This window comes from Cetorhinus maximus, chromosome 15, assembly GCF_964194155.1.
Source record: "Cetorhinus maximus chromosome 15, sCetMax3.hap1.1, whole genome shotgun sequence".
NCBI lineage: Eukaryota > Metazoa > Chordata > Chondrichthyes > Lamniformes > Cetorhinidae > Cetorhinus > Cetorhinus maximus.
This window is the reverse complement of record NC_135893.1, coordinates 82,408,414-82,436,319: the sequence shown is the minus strand read 5'-3', so window position 1 is coordinate 82,436,319 and position 27,906 is coordinate 82,408,414. Positions and strand designations below refer to the sequence as shown.

Sequence of the window (27,906 nt, the reverse complement as noted above, 5' to 3'; positions counted from 1 at the left end):
GAGTTAAATCATGGCGTCAGAGATGTACTATTGAACCATAGAAGGAGCCATATGGCCCATGTTTAAAACTGTTCATTCAGGAGTTTGATATTCTGTAGTTTATTACCTTATGACCCAATACAATATTGGTAGTGCCATGCTCTTTGAACTATTGGCTTCTGCTTTGATTTATGTTTTATGTCGGGGACTTCTTGGAACTCTTTCACAATGGCCCGCGATCTCTCCAGTTTGATGGTATTTTGAGATCCACTCCTCACTATTTTGCCACTACAAAACAACAATATCGGAACTGGTGGGACAAGGGCTACAAACTAACCAGAACCAGCCTGTGCTAAATTACAGGTGGTATCAATTCAGCTGCGTAACACTGGCTCCAGCTGGAATTTTCAACAACAGGACTGGCCTTCAAACCAGTAAACACGGGAAGGACATGAGTTGGGGAACAGAGCTCTCCATAAGTCTCAAGTAACAGTCTAATTTCCGAGTGTCAGCTGGTATTTGGCTGTTCCTATTGCCTGTCAGCCTACCGCTGCCTCATTGTCACCATCCCAGACGTTTCATTGAGCCATCTCTGCTTTCTTGACTTGGTGATTAATCAGTAATTCCTTGGTTGGCACTGGTAGCTTTCTTACTTTTTAAAAAATTTGATTGCATCTGTTGGCGCAAATGCTTGTGGAAAATGATTGACTCCTGGATTGTAGAAACTCATGAAATCCGTGTTAGCTTTACCTGCTGCCTTTTGCAGAATATTTTGTTTTATTAACTTGGATCTTCAGCTGTTGCAAGGTACAAGGTGCTTGATTGGGAAAGGACGTAGGTCAAACATTCCCGGGACAGATACAGCATAGCATGGGTTAGATACAGAGTAAAGCTCCCACTATACTGTCCCATCAAACACTCACAGGGCAGGTACATCGCAGGTTTAGGTACAGAGTAAAGCATTTTCTAATGTTATCTTCCCTGGTTTAATCCCATCCCCTGAAAAATTCCTGGATTGTTTGGCCACCTCTAATCCAGAAGTGGGCTGGAGAAGTTTACTTATTAAAAAAAAAATTGCTTCATGGAGGAACAAAATGTATCTGTTCTCACAATCAGAAAATCCGTTAGCAAAATCGCCAAATAGTCTCCCAAAAGAAATATTATAATCGGCAAATATGATCACAGATTGAAGTGCATGTTATGTACCATTACAATGTCATTCTGTAGGAGTAATATTAATTAGCAGATATGCTGAGGTTGGTATAAAAACCCTAACTGCAGACCAATAACTTATGACCCACTTTTTCAAAGACTTAATATCCATGGTGACACACACACTGATTTGCTAACTAATTGAATGTATGTGACTGATTTTCTGACTCATTCATTCATTTACTGATTTACTGATTCATTCACTGGTTGGCTCACTCATCAGCTCATTCATTGGTGCACTCATTCACTGACTGATTAGCTCAATAAAATAAAAGCAAAATATCGCAGAAGCTGGAAATCTGAAATAAAAACAGAAAATGCTGGAAAAGCTCAGCAGGTCTGACAGCATCTGTGGAGAGAGAAACAGAGTTAACTTCGAGCCCTTATGTCTCTTCTTCAGAGCTAAAGAGAAGTAGAAATGTGATGGAATTTATACTGTTTAAGGGGGGAAACTCTTTCGAGTTACCAACTGTCACAGATTGCAACTTCTTTCGAGTACAATCACAGTTCTTGGTTTTCCGGGAGTGGGACACGAACCCACAACCCTCTGATTCAAAGGCGAGGGTGCTATGAACTGAGGAGCAGGTAAAGTAGGATAGAGGGTCAGTGATAGGTGGAGGCTAAGGAGAGATTGACAAAGACGTCATGGACACAAGACAAAAGGGAGTGTTAATGGTATTGGTGAAGACTAAAGAAGGTATACCATTATGCCACTGTAAGCACCTTCTTTAGTCTTAACTACCATTAACATTCCCTTTGTCTTGTGTCCATGACATCTTTGTCAATATCACCTTAGCCCCCATCTATCGCTGACCTATCCTGCTTTACCTACTCCACCTCCACTTAAACAGTATACATTCCATCACATTTCTACTTCTCTTTAGCTCTGAAGAAGAGACATATGGACTCGAGAAGTGTTAACTCTGTTTCTCTCTGCACAGATGCTGTCAGACCTACTGAGTCTTTTTCCAGCATTTCCTGATTAACTCAATGGCTGGCTCACTCATTGACTGGTTGGCTTTGTGTCTATGTCGTTGACCCACTCTCTGATTCACTGGCTCAGAGGAACCAGTTCACTCCTCAACTCACTCCTTGATTCATTGGCTCATTTGGTAACTGGTTAATTGCTTGGTGGTGTTGATGTTTAGTAGCCCCATTCTGATTTAGATTAGTGTGACTGCTTGTGGATCTTTAGCCAGAGCAGTGTCTGAATAGGGATATTTCCAGAAAATTGAATACTTGAGACTTTGGGGATTTGCAAACAGTTTATATTTTGATCTGGATCTAGGAGCATGTGGGGTTGGAGGATGTATTTGGGCAAAGGCTGACAGGCTCTGTAAACAACTGTGACAACTGAACAGCCAAGTCCAATTGATTTATTCAGATCACCTTGAAGAGTACTGTACTAGGCCCAGCTGCTTGTAGTCCAAGCTCTCTGCTCTTGGAGGAGCTGCTGCTAGAATTATTTCTTTAAAAATCAGAATCAGAAGTTTTTCCATGTTCTTGCAGTAGTTTGGGCAATGAGAGTCAGCACTTGCCCTACTCCTCAGTGTTTGTCAGGTGCGCATTGGCTCCTGGGCCTAACTTTTCCATCAGGCAGCTATCTGCCTCCCAATGGATTCTCGACTTATAACCTGGCTGGTTATTGGGTGTGCACGGGTTGCTGAATGGGTAATGGGTGAGGGATTGTTACTGATATTTTAGTCCCTCCAACATCACAGCTATGGTGACATATTCAAAGTCCAAGCACAGGTTAGGCTATTAAGTATTGATGAGTAGGTGACTAAATCAGTTTGTTGAAGGAGTGGGGGAGCAGAGGAGAGGTTGTGAGCTGCTTGTAACTCTGGACCTAAATTCAGTTAGATATTGGGCTCATGACAGCAAACAGGATCAGCAGGAGACTTGACATTAGGTGGGCTTCTCCAGCTGTGTTGATTGAACCTCCCTCCCTCGGGTTGAGGAGGTTTTCATATTAACAGATACACTTTGATGCTGAGCCCATATGAGTAGCTGGGAACCCTGGATGATCTTATTTTAGCTCTCTGGGAAAATGTCCTTTCTCCTGCTGGATTGGGCTTTCAAATGAGATTGTGTGCGAAGGAGGGTTGGTGTTTTGAAAGATTCAAATTCTAGTGTGAATGCACAGTATTTGGTAAATCTGAGATTATAGTTAATTTTGGAAACTTGGCAGACTAATTGTTCTGAATCTGCCCACCAATTACTGCCTCATATCTAGCCCCGCTCTCTCTCTCTCTCTCTTCCCAGACCAACCTTCATATTTCTGGAGCACCCCATTGTCTTCACTCCTTGCCTAGCTCTCCCGTTACCTCCAGTATGAATTCCTCTAGCTCGCTGCACTGAATGTGCCTGGGTCATGGTCACCAACTGTACTCTGTGCGATTGCAATAGCTCCACCCTCCCGGATCATTCCATGTGGCCTCTGATGAAGTTGATTACTCTGTCCTCCATCCCTTCCTGTCTGTGACACATTGCTGTGGCACTACTCTTCTAGGACTGGTGTAGAGGCCCATTATTTGCCTGGTGTCGCACACAGTTTGTACAGTCTGTCTTCCTTTTTTCCAGTTGCCCAGCACCGAAGCTGGTGTTTAACCGAGTGAATGGGAAACGCTGTCCAACACCAGGAATCACTGACACTCGGGATGAGGAGCACACACCAGCTCATGAGGAGAATGTCCGGTTTGTTTATGAAGGTAAGGGGTTGACCCAAGTCAGGACCTAGGGCATTGTATGCTGTGCAGATGAGAGGAATTTTTTTTCTCTTTTTCTTTCTCTCTCTATCTGCCTGTCTCTCCCTGTTTCCCCCTCTGCCATTGCCCCTGCCTCTCCTCTCCACCAACCCCTCCCCCCACCCCTCAACCTATTTCTCCCCCCCCCCCCCCCCCCCCCCCCCCCCACCCCCCAGCCCAAATGTTGTCCTGTCTGGCTGGCTAGCTGCCTGTCTCTCGCTCTCTTGCTCTCTCTCTTTCTCTCTCTCACATTCTGTGTGGTCATCTGTGTCTGTTTCTGCTCCATCTCCAAACCCCCACATCTGCAAAATGCTGAGCAGTATTTCAGTGGTGCTCACAGTAACCTTTGATCAGCCTGTCTGTACTGCAGAAAGCAAATCTGCAGGCAGGGAACTTTATTCCAACAGAAATGCTGGAAATACGCAGCAGGTTTGAAGCTTGTGAAAAAGAGAAGCACGAGGTTAATGTGTGGGACTCAGTCTCTGCATTGTGATTTCATGAAGGGGCTTGCAGTAGGTTGTTGCTTCTCAATGCGCCGTCTCATGCTCATCTCTGCTGGTGTGAACTCTGGGTGGGTTAGAGTTCCACGGACTCCAGCACCCCATTCTCCCCTTCCCCCACTGTTGCCAGTATACTGATGCACACTCACAGGCGTGTAATGATATCGGTTTTGGATGCAATGGCTCCAGTACCTGATAAAAGAGAACCATTTACAATGTTAGCTAGTGTGGTGGCTAGTAAGGGAAGTTGTCTAGCCAGCAGTTTATTGGGAATAGGGTTGAGAGAACAGGAGATGGGTCTCATGGATGAGGTATTCCAGTCTTAATCTTGTGCTAAGACATGTGACAGCGAGACTCCTAGAGCTGGCGCCTCAGGGAGCTGAGAATACCTGTTGTATATTAGTTTGTCACTTGAATACTTACTTATTCACAAGGACAAGCTGTTCAATGATTTTCAGTGAGATTCTGTACAGTGTGCGCATGAGCCCATCCCCTTAATGATATCTAATGTGGGATTAGAGTGATATCCCAAAATGTATGATTGGTCATTACTGTGGGCTGACACTGGTTCTATCCAGTCAAATGTGTTGAGGTTGATTGTGTAGTAGAGGGTGGATCTTGTTTGTGTTTTCCAGTGATATGCGAGTGTTTCGCCCTTTCTGACTTTCAGGGTTGTTTTATATTTGTGGTTGTTACAGACTTTAATCATTAACCATTTTGACTGTGTCTTATCAACTTGAGCTGATTCATTGTGAAAGTTTTGCCAGTTGTTTTATCCGTTTGATCTTCACAAACCTTCCAACTCTCCCTCATTTCACAAGGTCACAAGACGAAAGCTTTTTGGCCCATCATGATTTACATGTTGTCTGTTTTTGTTCCAATGCGCTGCACTTTACACTTTTCTACATTAAATCCCACCTGCCTTTGCCATGTCGCTTGCATATTTTGTCTGTCTAACTTTGCAATTTATGAATTGTCTCTGCTGATTCAACTCTTTATACTAGTTTGGAATCATGAGCAAACTTGATCACATTGTATTGAGTGTCTGAATCCAAGTAATGTATATAAATTAGAAACAACAATGGTTCCAACACGAGCTCTAAAGTACCCCATTGGGTACTTCTCCCCACTCACATGTAACTACTTTAAACAAGTACTTGCTGTTTCCTACCATTCAACCAATCCCATTGTTCAGCCTGAATCCTTCACAAATTTGAGTTTAATGAATCACCTTTCATGTGGAACTTTATGAAAAGTATTTTGCAAATTGAGGTGCATCTCATCATGGGGTTTGCAGCAATCTAACTTGGGTTGTCACTTCCTCGAAAAAGCAGAGAGGAAGGTCAGGCAGGATTTCCCCCTGTGTGAGTCCTGCGCTGACTGTTCTAACTAGGTTATTGTTGTACAGGGATAATCCATAAATCTGATGATCAGTTCCAATACTTTACGTGAAATGGAAATCAGGGTGATGAGTCTGAAGTTGCCCAAGTTCAGTAGATGAGAGGGTAGTGCTTGACCTTCAGCAGCACCTGATCCTCCTCCCTGCCCCAGCCCCACACTGCCTCATCTAAGAAAATGTTTGACAGTGTGTTCCAGTCAGTGCTGCCAAGTACATCTGAAGGTTAGCTGCTGTTTGGACATTAAAGGGGCGAGCCTGTCTTCCGGCTGCAGTACATGCACAGGGTTAAGGTCAGTTATTGCCAGCTGTTCTCTGCAACATGACAGTCTGGCTAATACTTGCACCAAGGCCAAAACACAAACTGGCATAGGTCTCAACAGCAATGACTTGTATTTATATAGTGCCTTTAACATAGTAAAATGTCCCAAAACATTTCACAGGAGTGTTATAAAACAAGATTTGACACTGGAAGGGAGGTGGGTTGTAGTACTGATTAGGGAGGACATTGTAGTGTTGGAAAGAGAGGACGCCCTTGAGGGGGCAAGGACAACATTTGTTTGGTTAGAGCTGAGAAACAAAAAGGGTATAATTACACTTCTGGGGGTATTCTATAGACCTCCAAATAGTGAGAGATATAGAAGAGCACTCTGCAGAGAAATCACAGGGATGTGCAAGAACTATAGAGTGGTGAAATTGGGGACTTTAATTACCCAAATATTGATTGGAATGGTGTTAGAGTAAGGGGTAATGAGGGAGAGGAATTTCTGAAATGTGTTCAAGAGAATTTCCTTGACCAGTATATTCTCAGTTCAAGGGTGTGTTGAAAGGAAGCATTGATGGTTCTGGTGCTAGGGAATGAAGTGGGCCAAGTGTCTGTGGGGGAACACGTTGGTAAGAGTGACCATTGTATCATAACGTTTAGACTAGTAATGCAAAAGAGCAAGGAACAAGCTCAAGTAGAATGCTTAAATTGGAAGAGGAGATGCTTCAAGTACAGGAAAGTTACATTTCAACAAGGGTGGAAGGTAGGGGAACCAAAGCCAGGGCTCATTGGATGATGAGGGAGATAGAATATATAATGAAACAAAAAGAAGAGGATGTATGATGTCTGTCGGCTGAATTCTTCAAGTGAGAACTGGCTGAAATAAAGTAGGTTGAGAGGGGAAATTAAGAGGAAAATAAGACTGGCATAGGAAGAAAATGAGAATTGCATGGCAGTTAATATAAAAGGGAACCCAAAAATCTCTTCTGGCATGTAACTATTAAATGGGTAGTAAGAGGTGGAATGGGTCCTATTAGGGGGAAAGAGTATGATATATGCTTGGGGGCACAGGACAAGGCTGGAATACTTGATGAGTACTTTGTATCAATGTTTACTAAGGAAGAGAAAGCTGACAAAATATCAGTAGAAACAGAGATGGTAGAGGTAATGGATGGATGGGTGAAAATTGAGAGACAGGAGGTATTGAAAGACTGGCCATGCTTAGATTGAACCAGTTACCTGATTCAGATGGGTTTCATCCCAGGATGCAAAAGGAAGTGTGGTTGGAAATAATGGATGGACTTGTCATAATCTTCCAATCTTCCCTAGAGACAGGGGTGGTGCCAGAGGATTGGAGAGTGGCAAATGTGAAATTCAAATTCAAGGGTGCAGGACTATCCTAGTAACTACAGGCAAGTTAGTTTAACACCATAGAGTCATTTTATGGCACAGAGGGAGACCATTTGACTCATCAAATCCATGCCTGCTCCCTGCGGAGCAATTCAGTTAGTGCCACACCCCGTCCAATCCCTGTATCCCTGCAAGCTTATTTCCTTCAAGTCCCCATCCAATTTCCTTTTGAAATTGTTGATTGTCCACGAGGGTGGTGGAAGAGGAAACAGTGAGTTCCAGATCATTACCACTCACTGCGTCTAAATTACGCTGACGACCAATTTAAGATTGTCAGTCGGACTCGCCTTGTGGCACATTTACATGTACTGGAAGCTGCATATATTAATACACAGGGCTCTGTTCTTTGCAGACAGAAAGAACACGTACACACGTTGCGCCTGTTTCAGCTAAACAAAATAAGTGACAGCCATTTGCTGACTCATTCCTCAAGGCAATGTCTTGACCAATCAGGGTCAAGCTGCCTGGTTTAAATTTCAAACAATGCTTGGTAGTTAACTGTCAGTTACCATCACTGGTGCATTCTCCATGGCAACACCACTTGCCAACGAATCAGTACTCTCTTCACATACAGTATAAATCGTTGTTTTCCCCTGATTTTGTTATTCTTGTGAAGTGTCCTGATGAGTGCAAGATGAAAAGCTTAGACATGTCTCTTTTTGTCAGCAATAAAATAAAAAGTTCTTCCTGACATTTCCCCTCTGCATCTCTTGCTTAGAATCTTAAATCTGTGTCCCCCCCCAGTCCTTGTAACATCAGCTAATGGGAAGAGTTTTTTTTTCTTGTCTTCCTTATCTAAACCGGTCATAATCTTTTACACCTGTATCAAATTGCCCCTCAAACTCCTTTACTCCAAGGAAAACAACCCCAGCCTTTCCAGCCTAACCTTGTAGCTATAACCCCACCATCCATGGAACCATTCTGATAAATCCCCTCTGCACCCTCACAAAGACCTTTGCAGCTTTCCTAAAGTGTAGCGACCAGAGCTGGATGCAATCCTCTAACTGGGGCCTAACTAGAGCTTTATAAAGGTTCAGCATAACTTCCCTGCTTTTGTACTCAGTGCTTCTAATTATGAAATCCAGGACCCCATATGGTTTGCTAACCACTCTCTCAATGTGTCCTGCCATAGAACCATAGAAAGGTTATGGCACAGAAAGAGGCCATTGAGCTAATTAAGTCTGTGCCGGCCAAAAAAGAAAACTAGCTGTCCATTCTAATCCCAATTTCCAGGGCATCGTTCACAGCCTTGCAGTTATAGCACTTTAGGTGCAGATCCAGATACCTTTTAAATGAGTTGAGAGTTTCTGCCTCCGCCACCAATTTAGGCAGCGAATTCCAAACACCCACCACCCTCTGGGTGAAGAAGTTTTTCCTCATGTTCCCGTTAATCCTTCTACCAATCACCTTAAATCTATGTCCCCGGTAGAGGAAACAGGGTATCCCTGTCTACTTTAGGCCCCTTGTAATCTTGTACACCTCAATCAGGTCACCCCTCAGCATCCTCAGTTCCAAGAAAAACAAACCCAGCCTATTCAATCTTTCCTGCAATTTTCAAGCCCTGGCAACATTTTTGTAAATCTCCTCTGTACTCTCTCCAGAACTGTACACAAAATTCCAGCTGTGGCCTAACTAGCATTTTATACAGTTCCATCCTTACATCCCTGCTTTTGTATTCTATACCTCATCCAATAAAGGAAAGCATTCCATATGCTTTTTAGGAAGGATGTGAACACATTGAAGAGAGTGCAGGAGAGGTTTACAAGAATGGTTCCAGGGATGAGAAACTTCAGTTATGAAGATAGATTGGAGAAGTTGGGACTGTTCTCCTTGGAGAAGAGAAGGCTAAGAGGAGATTTGATAGAGGTGTTCAAAATCATGAGGGGGCTGGACAGAGCAGATAGAAAGAAACTGTTCCCACTCATAAAATGATCCAGAAAGAGAGGGCACAGATTTAAAGTAATTTGCAAAAGAAGCAAATGTGATGTGAGAAAAAACATTTTCACACAGCGAGTGGTTCAGGTCTGGAATGCACTGCCTGGGGGTATGGTGGAGGCAAGTTCAATTGAGGCATTCAAGAGGACATTATTTGAATAGAAACAATCATCTAATGTGCAGGGTTTCGGGGAAAAGGCAGGAGAATGGCACTAAGTCATGATGTTTGTACATGAGCCGGTGCAGACATGATGGGCTGAATGGCCTCCTGGACTGTAACAATTCTGCGATTCTGTTATCCACCTGTCCTGCCACCTTCAGGGGCCTGTGGACATGCACTCCAAGGTCTTTCACTTCCTGTACCCCTCCCAATCTCCTCCCATTTATTGTGTATTTTCTAGCTTTGTTTGCCCTCACCAAATGCATTACCTTACACTTCCTCAAAAAATTCGATTAAATTATTAAGACATGACCTTTCCCTAACAAAACCAAGCTGACTAACCCTGATTAATCTGTTCCTTTCTTGGTGACAGTTTATCCTGTCTCTCAGAATTGATTCTAATAATTTGCCCACCACCGAAGTCAGACTGACCGGCCTATAATTATTTGGCCTAACCCTCACATACTTCTTAAATATTGGTACAATGTTTGCAGACCTCCAATCCTCTGGTATCTTGCCTGTATCTAGTGAGAATGGGAAAATGATCCTCAGAGCATCCGCTATTTCCTCCCTGGCTTCCATTAGCAACTTGGGATACAATCCATCCGGTCCTGGTGATTTATCCACCTTCAAGGATGTCAGTCCCTCCAGCACATCATCTCTCACTATGTTGCTTATATCAAATATTTCACACTCCTCCTCTTTAGAATACTTGCATCATCCCTCTCCTTAGTGAAGACAGAGACAAAGTACTCATTGAGAACCCTGCCCACATCTTCAGCATCAGTGCACAAGTTACCATGTACATCTCAGAAAAGCCCTACCATTTCCTTATTTATTCTCTTGCTCTTATTGTCCTGGTAAAACATCTTTGGATTTTCCTTGGTTTTACTTCCCAATATTTTCTCATATCCTCTCTTAGCTTTCCTAATTACCTTTTTTACTTCACCCCTGTACTTTCCATACTCCTCTAGGCTTTCTACAGCATTAAGATTTTTGTGACTGCCATAAGCTTTCTTTTTCTGCTTTACCTTACCTGGTATGCTTCTAGATAACCAGGGGTTTCTAGATTTGGCAGTGCCACCCTTTTTCTTTGTGGGAACATGTCTACACTGTCCCTGTACAATCTCGCTTTTGAATGCCTCTCACTGGTCTCTTCAAGTAGCTGTAACCAGTCCTCTTTCACCAGATCACTTTGCTGCTTTGTAAAGTTTGTCTTTCCCCAAATTAGAACTTTTACTTCTATTCTATCTGTATCCTTTTCCATAATGATGCTAAATCTATCTATATTATGGTCACTATCTCCATAAAGGTCACCCACTGTTACTTCATCCACTTGCCCAGCTTCATTTCAACTAAATCTAGAATTACAACCCCTCTTGTTGGGCTTGTTACGTACTGGCTAAAAAAGTTCCCTTGAACACAGTTCAAAAATGTTGTGCCCTCTGTGCTTATTACACTATTCGTATCCCAGTTGATGTTAGGTAGTTGAAGTCCCTAACTATTATTGCCCTCTTGTTTTTGGACTTGGAAATTTGCCTACTTTTTGCTCTTCTATCTCCCTCTCACTATTTGGGGATCCATAGTAGACTCCTAATAGTGTAGCTGCCCCCTTTTTATTTCTGAGCTCAATCCATATAGCCTTATTTGATAAAAAGCAAAATACTGCGATTGCTGGAAATCTAGAACAAAAACAAAAATACCTGGAAAAACTCAGCAGGTCTGACAGTATCTGCAGAGAGGAACAAAATTAACGTTTCGAGTCTGAATGACTCCTCATCAGAACTAAGGAAAAATAGAAAAGAGGTGAAATATAAGCTGGTTTAAAGGGGAGTGGGACAAGTAGAGCTGGATAGAGGGCCAGTGATAGGTGGAGATAACCAAAAGATGTCATAGACAAAGGAACAAAGAGGTGTTGACAGTGGTGATATTATCTAAGAAATGTGCTGAAGGGGACATTAAGGGTAGAAAGCAGGACGAGCAAGTTACAGATAACAGATAGTCCTAGTGGGGGTGGTGGGGGGGTGGGTGAAACCGAAATAGGCGGTGCTGCTTCATGCTCTTGTCTGGATCTGGAAAAACTTATTAATTTTGCTTCCAGTTTCCACCCCTCCATCATTTTCACATGGTCCATCACTGACACTTCCCTTCCCTTCCTTGACCTCTCTGTCTCTATTTCTGGTGATAGACTGTCCACCAATATTCATTACAAGCCTACCGACTCCCACAGCTACCTCGACTACAGCTCCTCACACCCCGCTTCCTGTAAGGACTCCATCCCATGCTCTCAGTTCCTTTGCCTCCGTCGCATCTGTTCTGATGATGCCACTTTCAAAAACAGTTCCTCTGACATGTCCTCCTTTTTCCTTAACCGAGGTTTTCCACCCACGGTGGTTGACAGGGCCCTCAACCGTGTCCGGCCCATCTCCCGCGCATCTGCCCTCACACCTTCCTCTCCTCAGAACCACGATAGGGTCCCCCTTGTCCTCACTTATCACCCCACCAGCCTCCGCATTCAAAGGATCATCCTCCACCATTTCCGTCAACTCCAGCATGACGCCACCACCAAACACATCTTCCCTTCACCCCCCCTGGCGGCATTCCGCAGGGATCGTTCTCTCCGGGACACCCTGGTCCACTCCTCCATTACCCCCTACACCTCAACCCCCATCCCACGGCGCCTTCCCATGCAACCACAGAAGGCGCAACACCTGCCCCTTTGCTTCCCTCGTCCTCACCGTCCAAGAGCCCAAACACTCCTTTCAAGTGAAGCAGCATTTTACTTGCACTTCCCTCAATTTAGTCTACTGCATTCGCTGCTCCCAATGCGGTCTCCTCTACATTGGAGAGACCAAACGCAGACTGGGTGACCGCTTTGCGGAACACCTTCGGTCTGTCCGCAAGCATGACCCAGACCTCCCTGCCGCTTGCCATTTCAACACTCCACCCTGCTCTCTTGCCCACATGTCTGTCCTTGGCCTGCTGCATTGTTCCAGTGAAGCTCAACGCAAACTGGAGGAACAGCACCTCATCTTCCGACTAGGCACTTTACAGCCTTCCGGACTGAATATTGAGTTGAACAACTTTAGATCATGAACTCTCTCCTCCATCCCCACCCCCTTTCCAACCCCCCCCTTTTGCAATAATTTATATATATTTTTCTTTTCCCACCTATTTTCATTATTTTTAAATGTATTTCCATCCATTGTTTTATCTCTACCTTTTAGCCTATTTCGATTTCTCTGCCCCCACCCCCACTAGGACTATCTGTTATCTGTAACTTGCTCGTCCTCTTACTACCCTTAATGTCCCCTTTAGCACATTCCTTAGATAATATCACCACCGTCAATACCTCTTTGTTCTTTTGTCTATGACATCTTTTGGTTATCTCCACCTATCACTGGCCCTCTATCCAGCTCTACCTGTCCCACCAACGCCCCCACCCTCCCCCCAAACCAGCCTACATTTCACCTCTTTTCTATTTTTCCTTAGTTCTGATGAGGAGTCATTCGGACTTGAAACGTTAACTGTGTTCCTCTCCGCAGATGCTGTCAGACCTGCTGAGTTTTTCCAGGTATTTTTGTTTTTGTTCTAGCCTTATTTGATGATTAATTTAGTATATCATTCCTCCTTACAGCTGTAATTGGTTCTTTAACCAATAATGCTACACCCCCACCTTTTTGGCTCCCTCTCTATCCTGCCTGAAAACCCTACATCCAGGGATGTTGAGCTGCCATTTTTGCCCCTCTTTAAGCCAAGTTTTCGTTATAGCAATGATATCATGCTACTATGTGTCTCTGTGCCCTCAGCTCATTGGCTTTGTTTGCTATACTCTTTGTATTTAAATAAATACTTTTAACATGGCCAAATTCCTGTGCTGCAAACCTTTTAACCTTTGCTTCTTCTGTCATTGAGTTACTTGCTAATTTTCTGTCTCCTGCTCCCTGCTATGAATTTGTCTTATCTGAATCTGCCCTCAGGTTCCCATTCCCCACCAATCTAGTTTAAAACCTCCCCAACAGCAGTAGCAAATCTCCTGCAAGGACATTCGTCCCAGTCCTATTCAGGTGTAGACCACCCGGCTTATACAGATCCCATCTTCCCCAGAACTGGTTCCAATGCAGCAAAAATCTGAAACCCTCCCTCCTGCACCACCCCTCTGGCCATGCATTCATCTGGTGTCTTCTCCTATTTCCATACTCACTAGCACGTGGCCTTGGAAGTAATCTGGAGATGTCCTGCTTGCTAATCTCTTTCCTAACTCCCTGAATTCAGCCTACCATCTTCAAAGATTGATGCGCATGTACCCCCAGCTCCCTCTGTTCCTGCACACTCTTTAAAATTGTGCGATTAGGTGTATATTGCCTCTCCCTATACCTCCTATGCAAATGTATCACTTCATGCTTCTCCATTCCATCTGCCACCTGTCTGCCCATTCTGCTAGCCTAACTATGTCCTGTTGCATGTGATTTGTATTGTCCTGCTGTTTGTCTCTGCTCCAAGTTTGGTATCATCAGCAAATTTTGAAAGTTACCCTGTATTTTCAGATCCAAGTCATTTATATATAGCAGAAAAAAGCAGTAGTCCTAGTATTGACCCCTGGGGAACACTGCTGTCTACCACCATGCAGTCCAAAAAGCAACCATCTATCACGACTCACCGTTTTCTACCCTTAAGCCAATTTTTTATCCAATTGGATACTGACCCTCCTATTCCATAAACTTCAGTTTTATTAACCAGCCTTTTATGTGGTACTTTGTCACTTTCCTAAAATCCACAGAGTTGGCATCCACTGTATTCCCTTCAACCTTCTGTTACTGCAACAAATAAATCAATTATATTTGTCAAGCACAATCTGCCTTTTTTAAATCCATGCTGTCTCTCTAATCAAACCTCTCCAAGTGCTGATTGATTTTTCCCTGATTATAGTTTCCAAAGCCTTACCCACCACTGATAAACTAACCGGCCTGTAGTTGCTGGGACTGTCCCTTTCTTGAATAAGGGTTACATATTTACCACACTCAAATCCTCTGGCACCTCCCCCATATCTGGGGAAGATTGAAACACAAATTCAAGGCATTCCGCTATTTCCACCCCCACTTCTTTTAGCAACTGGGAATGCGAGTCATCCAGACCAGGTGACATATCTACCTTATGCATAGCCAGCCTTACCTCCTCCCTTTCAATTTCTTACATTATTAATTGCCTCCACTATCTCTGCTTCTACCAATATTTTGTCAGAACCCTCTTCCTTAGTAAGTGCCGATAAGTATTCTAGCCTAGCCCTGTGCCCCTAAGCATATATCACCCTCTTTTTCCCTAATAGGACCCACTCCTCCTCAAATATCGATTTGAGATAATGTTAGAGTAAAGGGTAAGGAGGGAGAAGAATTTGTGAAATGTGTAAAGGAGAACTTCCTAGATTAGTACGTTCTTGGCCAACTAGAAAGGAGCACTGCTGGATCTGATGCTGGGAAACGAGGTTGGACCAAATTTCTGTGGGGGAACATTTGGGTAAAAGTCATCAGCGTAACATCCCTGATGTTCTGCAGTGACTGCATCTTCCCTTCAAGCTTGGAAATTCTGAGCTTGTGCTGGAGCAACTGGAGCAAGAGGCATCAAGTGTCCTGAAGTTCCCACATGGCACAGGAATCTCAAGCAATAGGTCTCAGATGCCCATCCATGATGTTTAAAATAAACTCTGTTCCTAGTTAGTACCCTGCATAAACTCTTAATTTTAATGAATACCTCTAGACCTACTCGATGTTTATACACTTATTAATTTACTTACTGTTATATGAACCCTGACTGAATATTTTTAATCTCCTGGCACCTAATTTGAATGAATACTTAATTTAGAGAGAGTAAAGAGAAAAATGCTCACCAACCAATCATTTACCTACTTTGGCGTCGCATTAAGATTTTTTCGAACGCAGCCAGTGGGCTCCAAACCTGCGCACCTGCTGTCGCCCAGTGGTCCCCCAGAGCGGGACCGGGAGGCAGTGTGAGAGGAGCGGCGGCCTTGGTAAGATTTAAAAAGAGCGGGAGCTGAAAGTCAGAGTGGAGATTTAAAAAGAGCGGGAGCTGGGCTAGGGGCTGAAAGTGGTGCGAAGACGTCACGGTTCAAAAAGTGACGTGATGCAGGGGAGGCAGCTGATTGGTAAGTAGGGTCAGGTGAGTACTTCTACTACTATTTTTTCTACTAATTAAATTGCTGCAGTCCATTAGCTTAAACAACATAAGGTGAGGACTTAGGACTGTAGTGGGAGTGTTTGGAGTGGAATAAGACCCATAGCGTAATTAGTATTCTTTAAAGGGAGTAACTAACGAGCTTAATCTAAAGAAAAGTCATGGAAGCAGAGCTCGCACCCATTATATGCTCCTCCTGTGCTATGTGGGAAGTCATGGACAGTTCCAGTGTTACTGGCGACCATGTGTGCAGGAAGTGTGTCCAGCTGCAGCTACTGGATAACCGCATTTCGGAGCTGAAGCTGTGGGTGGATTCACAGTGGAGCATCTGCGATGCTGATATTATCGTCGACAGCACATTCAATGAGGTGGTCACATCGCAGGTAAAGACTGAACAGGCAGAAGGGTGACCACCAGGCAGAGTAGAGGAAGGCAGGCAAGACAGGAGCTCCCTGTGGCCGTCCCCCTCTCTAACAGATATACCGTATTGGATACTGTTGGGGGAAGCCAACTTCTCGGGGGGAAAACAGCAGGAGCCAAGTCCATGGCACTACTGGTGGCTCTGCTGCACAAGAGGGGAGGAAGAAGAGTGGCAGGGCTATAGTGATAGGGGACTAAATAGTTAGGGGAACAGAGAGGCGTTTCTGCAGCCGCAAAAGAGACTCCAGGATGGTATGTTGCCTTCCTGGTGTTAGGGTCAAGGATGTCTCAGAGAGGCTGCAGGGCATTCTGAAGGGAAAGGGTGAACAGTCGGTGGTCGTGGTACATATTGGTACAACAACATAGGTAAAAAAAAAGGATGAGGTCCTAGGAGCTGAATGTAAGGAGTTAGGACATAGATTAAAAAGTAGGAAATCAAAGGTAGTAATCTCAGGATTACTACTAGTGCCACATGCGAGTGGGAGTAGAAACAATAGGATATATCAGATGAATATGTGGCTGAAGCAATGGTGTAGCGGGGAGGGATTCAGATTTCTGGGACATTGGGACCAGTTCTGGGGAAGGTGGGACCAGTACAAACTTTAATCTACATATTAATTGGACAAACCAAAATAGCAATAATACTGTGGGGGAGGATTTCCTGGAGTGTATACGTGATGGTTTCTTAGACCAATACGTTGAGGAACCAACTGGAGAGCAGGCTATCCTAGACTGGGTATTGTGCAATGAGAAAGGATTAATTACAGTCGTGTTGTGCAGGGTCCCTTGAGGAAGAGCGACCATAAAATGATAGAATTGTTCATTAGGATGGGGAGTGAAGAAGTTGAATCCGAAACTAGGGTTCTAAATCTAAATAAAGGGAACTTCGAGGGTATGAGGTACAAGTTGGCAATGATGGATTGGGGAACCCTACTAAAAGGGTTGACAGTGGATAGGCAATGGCCAATATTTAAGGAACGTATGCATGAATTACAACAATTATTCATTCCTGTCTGGCGCAAAAATAAAACAGGAAAGGTGGCTCAACCTTGGCTTACAAAAGAAATTAGGGATGGTATTAGATCCAAAGAAGAGACATATAAAATTGCCAGAAAAAGCAGCAAGTCTGAGGATTGGAAGCAATTTAGTATTCAGCAAAAGTGGACATATAGATTGATCAAGAGGGGGAAAATGGAGTATGAGAGTAAGCTTGCAGGGAACATAAAAACTGACTGTAAAGCTTCTATAAATATGTGAAGAGAAAAAGATTAGCAAAGACAAATGTAGGTCCCTTACAGTCAGAAACAGGGGAAATTATAATGGGGAACAAAGAAACGGCAGAAGAATTGAACACATATTTTGGTTCTGTCTTCACAAAAGAGGACACAAATAATTTCCCAGAAATGTTAGGGAACCAAGGGTCTAGTGAGAGGGAGGAGTTGAAGAAAATCAGTATTAGGAAAAAAACATGGTGCTAGAGAAATTAAAGGCTGAAAAATCCCCAGGGCCTGATAATCTACATCCCAGAATACTAAAGGAAGTGGCCCTGGAAATATTGGATGCATTGGTGGTTATCTTCCAAAATTCTATAGACTCTGGAGCAGTTCCTACAAATTGGAGGGTGGCAAATGTAACCTCACTATTTAAAAAAGGACGGAGAGAAAAAACAGAGAATTACAGACCAGTTAGCCTAACATCAGTAGTGAGGAAAATGCTAGAGTCTATAATAAAAGACGTGGTAATAGAACATTTGGAAAGCATTAACGGGATTAGACAAAGTCAGCATGGGTTTATGAAAGGGAAATCATGCTTAACTAATCTACTGGAGTTTTTTGAGGATGTAACTAGTAGAATAGATAAGGGAGAACCAGTGGATGTGGTGTATTTGGATTTCAAGAAGGCTTTTGATAAGGTCCCACATAAGAGGCTAGTGGGCAAAATTAAAGCACAGAGGATTGGGGGTAATATACTGACATGGATTGAGAATTGGTTGACAGACCAGAAACACAGAGTGGGAATAAATGAGTCTTTTTCCCGGTGGCAGGCAGTGACTAGTGATGTACCGCAGGGATCAGTGCTTGGGCCCCAGCTATTCATGATATATATAAATGACTTGGATGAGGGAACCAAATATTTCCAAGTTTGCTGATGACACAAAACTGGGCAGGGTTGTGAGGAGGATGCAAGAAAGCTTCAGGATGATTTAGACAAATTGTATGTGGGGGCAAACAAATGGCAGATGCACTATAACGTGGATAAATGTGAAGTTATATGCTTCGGTGTGAAAAACAGAAAGGCAGAGTATTATTCAAATGGTGATATATTGGGAAATGTGGATGTACAAAGGGATCTGGGTGTCCTTGTACACCAGTCAATGAAAGTAAATAGGCAGGTGCAGCAAGCAATTAGGAAGGCAAATGGTATGTTGGCCTTCATTGCGAGAGGATTTGAGTTCAGAAGTAGGGATGTCTTACTGCAGTTATACAGGGCCTTGATGAGACCACACCTGGAGTACTGCATGCAGTTTTAGTCTCCCTACCTAAGAAAGGATATACTTGCCAGATAGGGAGTGCAGCGAAGGTTCGCTAGACCGATACTGGGAATGGCAAGACTGTCATATGAGGAGAGATTGGTTCAGCTGGGCCTGTATTCACTAGAGTTCAGAAGAATGAGAGGGGATCTGATTGAAACGTATAAAATTCTAACAGGGCTAGACAGACTGGATGCAGGGAGGATGTTTCCACTGGTTGAGGAGTCTAGAACCAAGGGCCACAGTCTCAGGATATGGGGCAGGCCATTTAGGAATGAGATGAGGAAAAATTTCTTCACTCAGAGGGTGAAATTCTCTGCCACAGAAGGCTGTGGAGGCTGGGTCACTGAGTATATTCAAGAAAGAAATTGATAAATTTTTGGATATTAGGGGCATCAGGGGGTATAGAGAGAAAGTGGGAATATAGCATTGAGATAGAGGATCAGCCATGATCATATTGAATGGGGGAGCAGGTTCGAAGGGCCGAATGGCCTACTGCTGCTCCTAGTTTCTATGTCAGTGCTCTTTTATCCTCCCTGTTGGTTGGTCTTTCTCATTCTTGCTGCTGGCACCGCTTTTACGTGGTGGATAAAGTTTAGAAACAATAATCGGGGAAAAAATCAACAGGCACTTAGAGAAGTTTGATTAATTAAGGATAGCCAGCACGGATTTGAAAAGGCCAGATTTATCAAGCACGATCTAATTGAATTTTTTGAAGTAACAGAAAAGGTTGATAAAGGAAATGTGATGGATGTTGTCTCTATAGATTTTAAGAAAGCATTTGACAAAGTACCACATAAGAGGCTGGTTAACAACATTATGGTTCATTCAATAGGAAGTCACACCCAAGAGGCCTGTCAGGCCTGCTGGGTTTTTCCAGCATTTTCTGTTTTTATGACAAGGTTTCTCTGTCTGATTCCTGGACTGACCAATTGGATATTGGGCAGGTTTGTAAGGGACATGAGGTCTGCTTATGGGAGTGATCAGTGACGCTGAACTTGAGGAGAACATTTGATTTAAGAAAAATTTACAGTCAAGCAATTGAACTAGAGCACCTGTGTCATTAATTACAGATTCTCAGTTTAATTATTAAACCTTGAGCAATAAATAATTTTATTTAGAAGTTTAATAGGTCACTTGTGATTCTAAGCTTTATCAGTAGAGGAAAGTCATGTGGGTTTTTTTCGTTTAGAGTGCTGATTGTTTTATACTGGAAGATAGATATGAAAATACTGACTTAAAAAATTCTCTGTTACAGAGCCAGCCTGGGGCTACCTGTCCTGAACAGCTCACTGATAGGGAGGAGTCCAAGTATTTGGGAGCATCTCTGGTTATTGCAACCGGAGCAGCAAATTCAGAACAGACTGGGACATAGCAACAGGAAGAGGCCAATTAACCCCTCAAGCCTCTCCGCCATTTGGTGAGATCATGGCTGACCTGCATTCCAACTCCATGTGCACGCCTTTGCCTCGTATCCTCTGATACCTTTGAATAACAAAAGTCTATCAATCTCAGATTGAAATTTACAATTGATCATCATCCATTGCCATTTGCAGAAGAGTGTTCCAAACTTCTATCACCCTTTGTGTGTAGAAGTCTTTCCAAATTTCACTCCTGAATGATCTGGCTCCAATTTTTAGACTTGTGTGCCCTGGTCCTAGATTCCCCAACCAGCAGAAATAGTTCCTATCCACCCTAACAGTTCCCCTTCAATATCTTGAAAATTTACCAAATCACCTCTTAACCTTATAAATTCCAAGGAATACGACCCTATATTGTAAAATCTCTTCTCATAATTTAACCCTTGGAATCCAGATATCATTCTGGTAAACCTGTGCCACGCTTTCAATGCCAATATATCCTTACTAAGGTGTGGTGCACTGCCCTTGGAAGTCTGATTCTCAAAAGTCCCAGAAGTTGGCTGTCCTTGAAGGATCTTTTACAACATTGGAAGGTTCCAGATATCACTAAAAGACATTACAGTTAGGAGACTTGAATGCACAAGTGAGAAATAAACAGAGCCTGTGGAACTTGCAGGACTATTGGGAGAGTGGGACTAGCTGAATAGATCTGCCAAAGAGCTGGCATGATGGGCTGAATGGCCTCCTCTGCTGTGTCATTCTAATTATCTGGACATTTGCATGGTTGTCATTTTTGGGAGCTGCTCTGATTTGAGAGTGCTCAAGTCAGTCTCTCTCTCTCTCTCTCTCTCCCGTCCTCTCTCCTCGGTGCTTTACTTCAGTGTCAGCCTTGGCTCAGTCAGTAACACTCACATGAGCATCAAATCGACGCGGATACTTCAGTGCGGTACGAAGAGAATGCTACACTGCCTAAAAGTGCCGTTTTTTGGATGAGACGTTAAACCAAAGTCCCATCTTCCCTTTCAGATGGATGAAAAAGATCCCATGGCAATATTTAAAAAAACAGCAGGGAAGTTCTCCATGGTGCTTTGACCTATATTTATCCCTCAGCCAACATCATGAAATCAGAATGCTTATCTTGTTGCTGTTTGTGGAGCTTTGTGTGTGAAAATTGGCTCCTGCAACAGTGACTGCACCTCAAAAACTACTTAATTAGCTCTAAAGTCTTTGGGATGGTGAAGGGTGCTATTTAAATCCAAGTTTTTTTTCTTCCTTTCTTTGTCCTGTGGATCACAGCTATGTCATGTATCCTGGGTATATAGATATCCCACTTCTGTTTCCAGTAATATTGCCTCCTACCATTTGTGCGTAATTCTTAGTGATTGAAATCTGTCTTTTTCTTTTTCCCAGCATGGCAGCAGGTGGAAGAGGAGCTTGGAGCCAGCCAGCAACTGGAGAATGGGCAGTGCGCTCATGGGCCGGTGCAGTACGTGGAGAAAACACCAAACCAGAACTTGAAGAGTAGGTTCTAGTGGTAACTTTGAATATATAGACCTTTTTATAGAGGGGGTGGATGTTGGTCTAGGCTTTGCCAACCCTCCAGGATGGTCCTGGAATATCCAGGGTTTATAAAAATATTCCTGAGCATTGTGAGCATCACTGGTAAGGCCAGCATTTATCACTGATCTCTAATTTCCCCTGAGGTGGTGGTGGCGGCGAGCTGCTGCCTTGAATTGCTGCGGTCCATGTGGTGCAGCTACACCCACTGTGCTGTTAGGGCAGGAGTTCCAGGATTTTGACCCAGCGACAGTGAAGGAATGGCGATATAGTTCCAAGTCAGCGTGGTGTGTGACTTGGAGGGAAACTTGCAGGTGGCGGTCCTTTAAAGATTCATCTCCTGGTCCCTAACATCTGATCTAAAGACGGCACCTCCAACAGTGCAGGACTCCTTCAGTACTGCACTGGAAGTGTCAGCCTGGATTATGGGCTCAAATGTCGAGAGTGGGACTTGAATACAACCTTCTGACTCGGATGAGAGTGCTACCCATTGGGCCATGACTGGCACAAGAATTAAAATGGATTGTGTTTTATTCCAATTTGTTTTAACACTTAATGTTTATTAGTTATAAAACTATTGGAGACAGCTTAAATAACAAGATGAGGTCATGTAATAAAATCTTGAGGAATAATTCCATTGAGAGTTAGTGGCCCCTTAGCTCAGCTAGTTTATCCAGCCTGTAGCTGAAACATAGCCCAGGACCACCCTGGTTGAAGTCTGCAGTCTGTGCTGAATTAGTTGATCTGAGCTGGGGTTGCAGTAGAGGCTTCAATTGCCTCTGGGGTGGAGAGGGTAAATGCTGGTTAGGGTAATCAATCCTGATCGTGATAGTGGCCCTGGCTGGGAGTGCGCATGTGCAAAGCCACTGCACTGAATCAGGTGTGGCTTTGCTGCCCTCTGTGGGCAATTCGCTGAATTGATGACCCATGGAGCTTACAAGTGAAGAATGGTGATTGTGATGAATTATTAGTGATCAGAGCGCTGCTATCTAATCCGTGCTGTACCTGCCCTGGGAGTGTTGATATAAATGAAAAAATATCATGAAAGTGTAAGTGAGGGGTTACTTGTGCACAGAAGTCTCCTGGGATCCCTGCACTGTTTCAGGAGGTGCTCTGCGTTAAAATGTTGCCCGCTTTGTTTCCCAGACTTTGTCCCGATCGATCTCGAAGAGTGGTGGGCAAAGCAGTTCTTGGCCAATATCCAGAACTCGTCCTAAAGTCAGTCAGGAACGGCCTCCTTTTACAGGGCAGATCGTCAGCAGCCAGTTAACACTCGGACTTCTTCAGATCTCTCCCTACTCTGTGATTCGTGCACAGTGAAGACATTTTTTTGTAAAATCTGGATCAACTGGGACTCTCTACAGTGACCGTTGACCTTTGACTTCTCAGCTTCGAATGGATGAAATTCTCTCACCTTTGAGCAATAAAGCAGCAAGTCTGTAAGCAAGACCACCAGAAATGTCTTTACATAATGTTTCAGAAGATTTTTCTCATTTTATTCTTAAAGGGTCATTATGTGCTCTGTCTGTACCAGCATACATCGAATGACATCCTGGAGTATCTAGGCCCAAGTTACAGCTACTCACCTTGTGACTTGAGTGGAATGGAGAAAAGCACCAAAAAAACGTGCCCGGGGCCATTAATTGGTTATCTCACAGGGGCCCTTGATTGGGAATGCATGCTCCCATCCCACTCAGGGCAGATCAAGGAACAGCAGCTACTTAAAAACTACACCCCTCCCCCAAGGAGACGACATGCCACTAAAATTCATCCTTCCTCTACAGGAATTTAGTTTTCATTTTCCAACCTGTTTTATGCTATCAGCAGCAAGCAAGAAATGCCAGTTTTGCTTATGCTACAGTTTAGAGTGGTTTTGAAATGGGAAGTGTTTTGAATGAATCATGTTTACTTCTCCTGTCACCCCCTCCCCCAATACACATTCAGCGAGCATCAGGTGGTTTTAAACACACTGCCTGTGTCGCTACAGAGGTGAGAGCAGATTTGCAGCCCACCCTTGCCATGGTAACAGCTTCCTCTGTGACAAGGGGTTTCACACTCCTCTCTCACTACTATCTTGTTATCAAGACGTTGAGGACTGGAATTGAAGTAGTGGCAGTTGGTCACCCTTCATCCCTGCTCCAGCAGAACAACCTTCTTCTGTCACCTCAATTCCTTGGGGGCAGTGTCTATGGGGAGGGGGGAGCAGAAGGACCTGTCTGTCTCCAGGGTGGAGGGTTGGGGATGGGGGGTGGTGGTTAACCTCTCCAATGCCAGTCCATATAGAAGTAGCTGTCAGTCAGTTAGTAGTCACCCTCGAACGGGTCTCAAATGTGAGCTATAAGCAGGCCTTTTGCATGCTTGTAAGAAGCATCAAGAAGCATTAGTGAACAGCACACACTCGAACAGGTACCTGTTCTTCACAAGGATCTGTATTCAAACAAGGCCCCCGCTGGGGGCAAGAATGGGGGGGCCACCTTATTATTCCTGATGATACAGGAAGAGCATTATCAGATAGGAGGGTTTTGTCCTGTGTGGTGCTGGCACTTGCTATGCAGAGGGTGGGTGACACTGAGCAGACAGGCAGGGGCTGTTTAAAAGGACACCTATCATTGATAAAATGATTCAGAAGCACTGGTGGACTCGTCAGAAACTATTTAGGAATGTTAAAACTCTTGAAGCCTCAGTTAACGAGGCAGTGTCAGTTTGTTGCTGATTGTAAATGCAGACAGATCATCCATTATCTAGTGCAGTATGAGCTTAATCAGATCTTGGTCTCTCTCAGGTCTCACTTTTCCTTCATTTTAATGTACAGATTTAAGTTGATTATTCAGTTGCTCCACGCAACTGAAGCTATATTTGGGAGATGTTTACAGTATTCTGGGAGTTCCAATGTTAGTAAATGAGGGTGGTAAAAGGCACCTGCTGTGGCAAACACTTTTTGATGTACTAATATCACCTTATTCACCCCTGCCTTAATGCCCAATGAGGAGCCAATGACAGACAGCATTCTGGGTAGACAGCTCGACCAGCACTTCAAACTACCAATCACAACATGGCTTTCTGATAGCATTCATTAGACTGCAGACCAATCAAGGGAAGTGGTGGCTCAGCCCCACCCATAGGGGGTTTATTTTTAGATTTTAGATGTCCCCTTGCATATGGGCCTGATGAGCTTCTTAGCATGTTGTACTTAACAAAGAGAATATTTAAACAGCCCGCTTACCCCAAGTAATGCCACCTCCTCAGGATGTTTCTTGCTTTCCTTCCATTAGCCTCCTGCTTTATTTCTGTAGTCTTCCTGATTGAACAGAAAGTAGCTGCAAGCAGGCCTCTGTTTAGATAATATTTACATTTTCACTTTCTAAAACAACCTCCAATGGGGTGCTCTGCTGTGCTGGGGGAATGAGTGTGATTTTTCTAGAATCCTAGTCAAGCTATTCAATTTCTTTGACATCTCTGTTTCCAGCCCTGAAGTTTTGCCTTTAAAGCCTGGGGTTGAATGCACAGCCCCAGCCCACACCAATGACACTAATCCACTTCAGCTGGGTTCAGTTCAGGGTTTTGCTTCATCACCACTGCCCTATGAGATGATCATTAACTGGGATGTATGGCCTGTTGCCTTTAGCATTCCTGGCACTGGGCTGCCTAACAGGAAGAATCCCAGCTCTGAACCAAAGGAGCTAAACTGTAGAAAATGATGCAGAAACCCCCCATGTTACCACTTGTCCACACTACGGTGTGATGAGATATCTCTTCACAAAAGAAACAGGGCATCATTTTAATTGGGATTTTCATTTGCTTAATAGATGCTCTGTCAAATACAGTACAGGATCCCTTAAATGTGTCTGTGGGATGGATGGTGTTCCCTTAACCATGTCGGATTGGACACAAACAGAAAATGTTGGAAAAAGTCAGCAGGCCTGGCAGCATCTGTGGAGAGAGAGTTAACGTTTCGAGTCCATATATCTCTTCATAGCTAAAGAGATGTAGAAATGTGATTAATTTAATACTGTCTAAGAGGGGGTACAGCAGGTGGAGCAAAATAGGTCAGGGATAGGTGACAGCTCAGAGATTGACAAAGATGTCATGGACACAAGACAAAGGGAGTGTTAATGACTAAAGAAGGTGCTGATAGTGGCATAAAGGTAAGATAGCAGAATGTGTTAATAGCAGAACAAGGGTCAACACTGTGAAAGCACAACTTAGAAACAAGTAACAGATGGTCCTGTTTGGGGAAAAAGGATTTTTAAAAAAATAAAAAATATTTAAAAAATAAAACTTTTAAAATTGGATTAAAAAAAGGATAAAGATGGAGGACAGAGTTCATGGTCTAAAGTTGTTGAACTCAATGTTAAGTCCAGAAGGCTGTAAAGTGCCTAATCGGAAGATGAGGTGCTGTTCCTCCAGTTTGCGTTGGGCTTCACTGGAACATTACAGCAGGCCAAGGATGGACATGTGGGCATCAGAGCAAGATGGTGTGTTGACATGGCAAGCGACAGGAAAGTCTGGGTCATGCTTGCAGACTGAGCGAAGGTGTTCCGCAAAGCGGTCACTCAGTCTGCATTTGGTCTCCCCAATGTAGAGGAGACTGCATTGAGAACAGCGAATACAGTAGACCAAACTGAGTGTTGCTTCATCTAAAAGGAGTGTTTGGGGCCTTGGAAGGTGAGGAGGGAGGAGTTAAAAGGGCAGGTGTTACACCCTCTGTGATTGCATGGGAAGGTGTTGTGGGAAGGGAATGAGGAGTGGACCAGGGTGTCACAAAGGGAGTGATCCCTACAGAATGCTGATGGGACGGGGGTGGAGGGAGGATGAAGGGGAGGGTGTGTTTGATGGTGGCATCATGCTGGAGTTGGCAGAGCATGATCCTTGCAATGCGAAGGCTGGTAGGGTGAAAAGTGAGGACAAGGGGGACCCTATCGTGGTTCTGGGAGGGGAAGGGGTGAGGGCAGAGGTGCGGGAGATGGGTCGGACACGGTTGAAGATCCTGTCAACCACAGTGGGGGGAAAACCTCAGTTAAGGAAAATGGAAGACATGTCAGAAGCACTGTTCTGGAAGTTAGCATCATTGGAACGGATGCAATGGAGGTGGAGGAACTGGGAGAATGGGATGGGGTCCTTACAGGAAGCAGGGTGTGAGGAGCTGTGGTCAAGGAAGCTGTGGGAGTCGGTGGGATTGTAATGGATATTGGTTACAGTATCACCAGAAATGGAGACATTGGTGTCAACGAAGGGAGTGTCAGAGATGGACCATGTGAAGATAAACGGTGTGTGGAAATTGGAAGCAAAATCGACAAATTTGTCCAGGTCCAGACAAGAGCATGAAGCAGCACTGATACAGTCATTGATGTACTGAAAAGAGTGTTGTGGGAGGGGGCCTGAGTAGGACTAGAACTAGGAATGTTCCACATAATCCACAAAAAGACAGGCATAACTGGGACCCATGCAGGTATCTATAGCCACAGCTTTCATTTGGAGAAAGTGAGACAAGTTAAAGGAAAAATTGTTCAATGAGAGAACAAGTTCAGGCAGGCGGCCTCTGTTCAAGGAAGAAGCAGAAAGGCTTAGACCATCGTGGTGGAGGATGGAGGTGTAGAGGGACTGGGCATCCATAGGGAAAAGGATTAGATACCCTTCTTAGGACATAACATAACGTGGCAACAGATGAAGATTGCACCTAGTTTTAATTTTTGTCAAGGTGGACAGAAGATCAAATGAATTCTAAATCTTCCACTGCCACAGTAGGTGGGGTACTGACCTGATGCCTTTGTTAAGAACTCTATTCAGTGTGTACAGGGTCAGTGTGGGGATTTGGCTGGGTGACTGAATCATCCTCATAGCAAGCTGAGCAGTGTGTCATTAATGTTTTTCTAACTATGCAATGAGTTCTATTTTCTTACACCATAACTAAAGGTTGGAAAAGGGAAGGATTGCAATGGTTAAATCAGTGAACTGAATGAGACAGAACTCTGGAGAGAGGTCCAGTGTTTGAAAACTCGCCCTGTCCTGAATGGAAGCCAGAGGACAGAGCGTGACCAAACCACAGTCCAGGTGTGACTCTTAAAAGTGAACTTGCATCTCTTCTGAGCCTGTGTATGTGTAAAAATAAATCAAGATGGATGATTAATCTGAAAGGAAATAAAAAAAAAAATCAAGTGTTTACCCAGTCTTTTCTTTTAAGCAGCTTTTGATCTCTGGGTGGTTGGCTGGGTGGATACTGGTCTGTACCTCTCCTGGGAATGTTT

General features: G+C 43.9%; 1 protein-coding gene across 4 annotated transcripts in view; it reads left to right on the top strand.

The window, feature by feature from the left end:
* The window catches only part of mcrip2 (MAPK regulated corepressor interacting protein 2), a 44,925-nt gene extending 17,097 nt beyond the window's left edge, over positions 1-27,828 (top strand). The window contains exons 3-5 of one of the 4 annotated variants that reach the window (XM_078558746.1): positions 3,775-3,902; positions 21,515-21,625; positions 27,575-27,828. In XM_078558746.1, coding sequence (XP_078414872.1) covers positions 3,775-3,902; positions 21,515-21,625; positions 27,575-27,612 — 277 coding nt within the window. In that variant the 3' untranslated portion in view covers positions 27,613-27,828. Of the gene's footprint in view, positions 1-3,774; positions 3,903-21,514; positions 21,643-22,807; positions 23,114-25,483; positions 25,600-27,574 lie in introns of those variants that run through there. The other 3 variants (XM_078558747.1, XM_078558745.1, XM_078558748.1) reach the window with 3 other exon arrangements.
* The last annotated feature ends 78 nt before the right edge of the window (positions 27,829-27,906 follow it).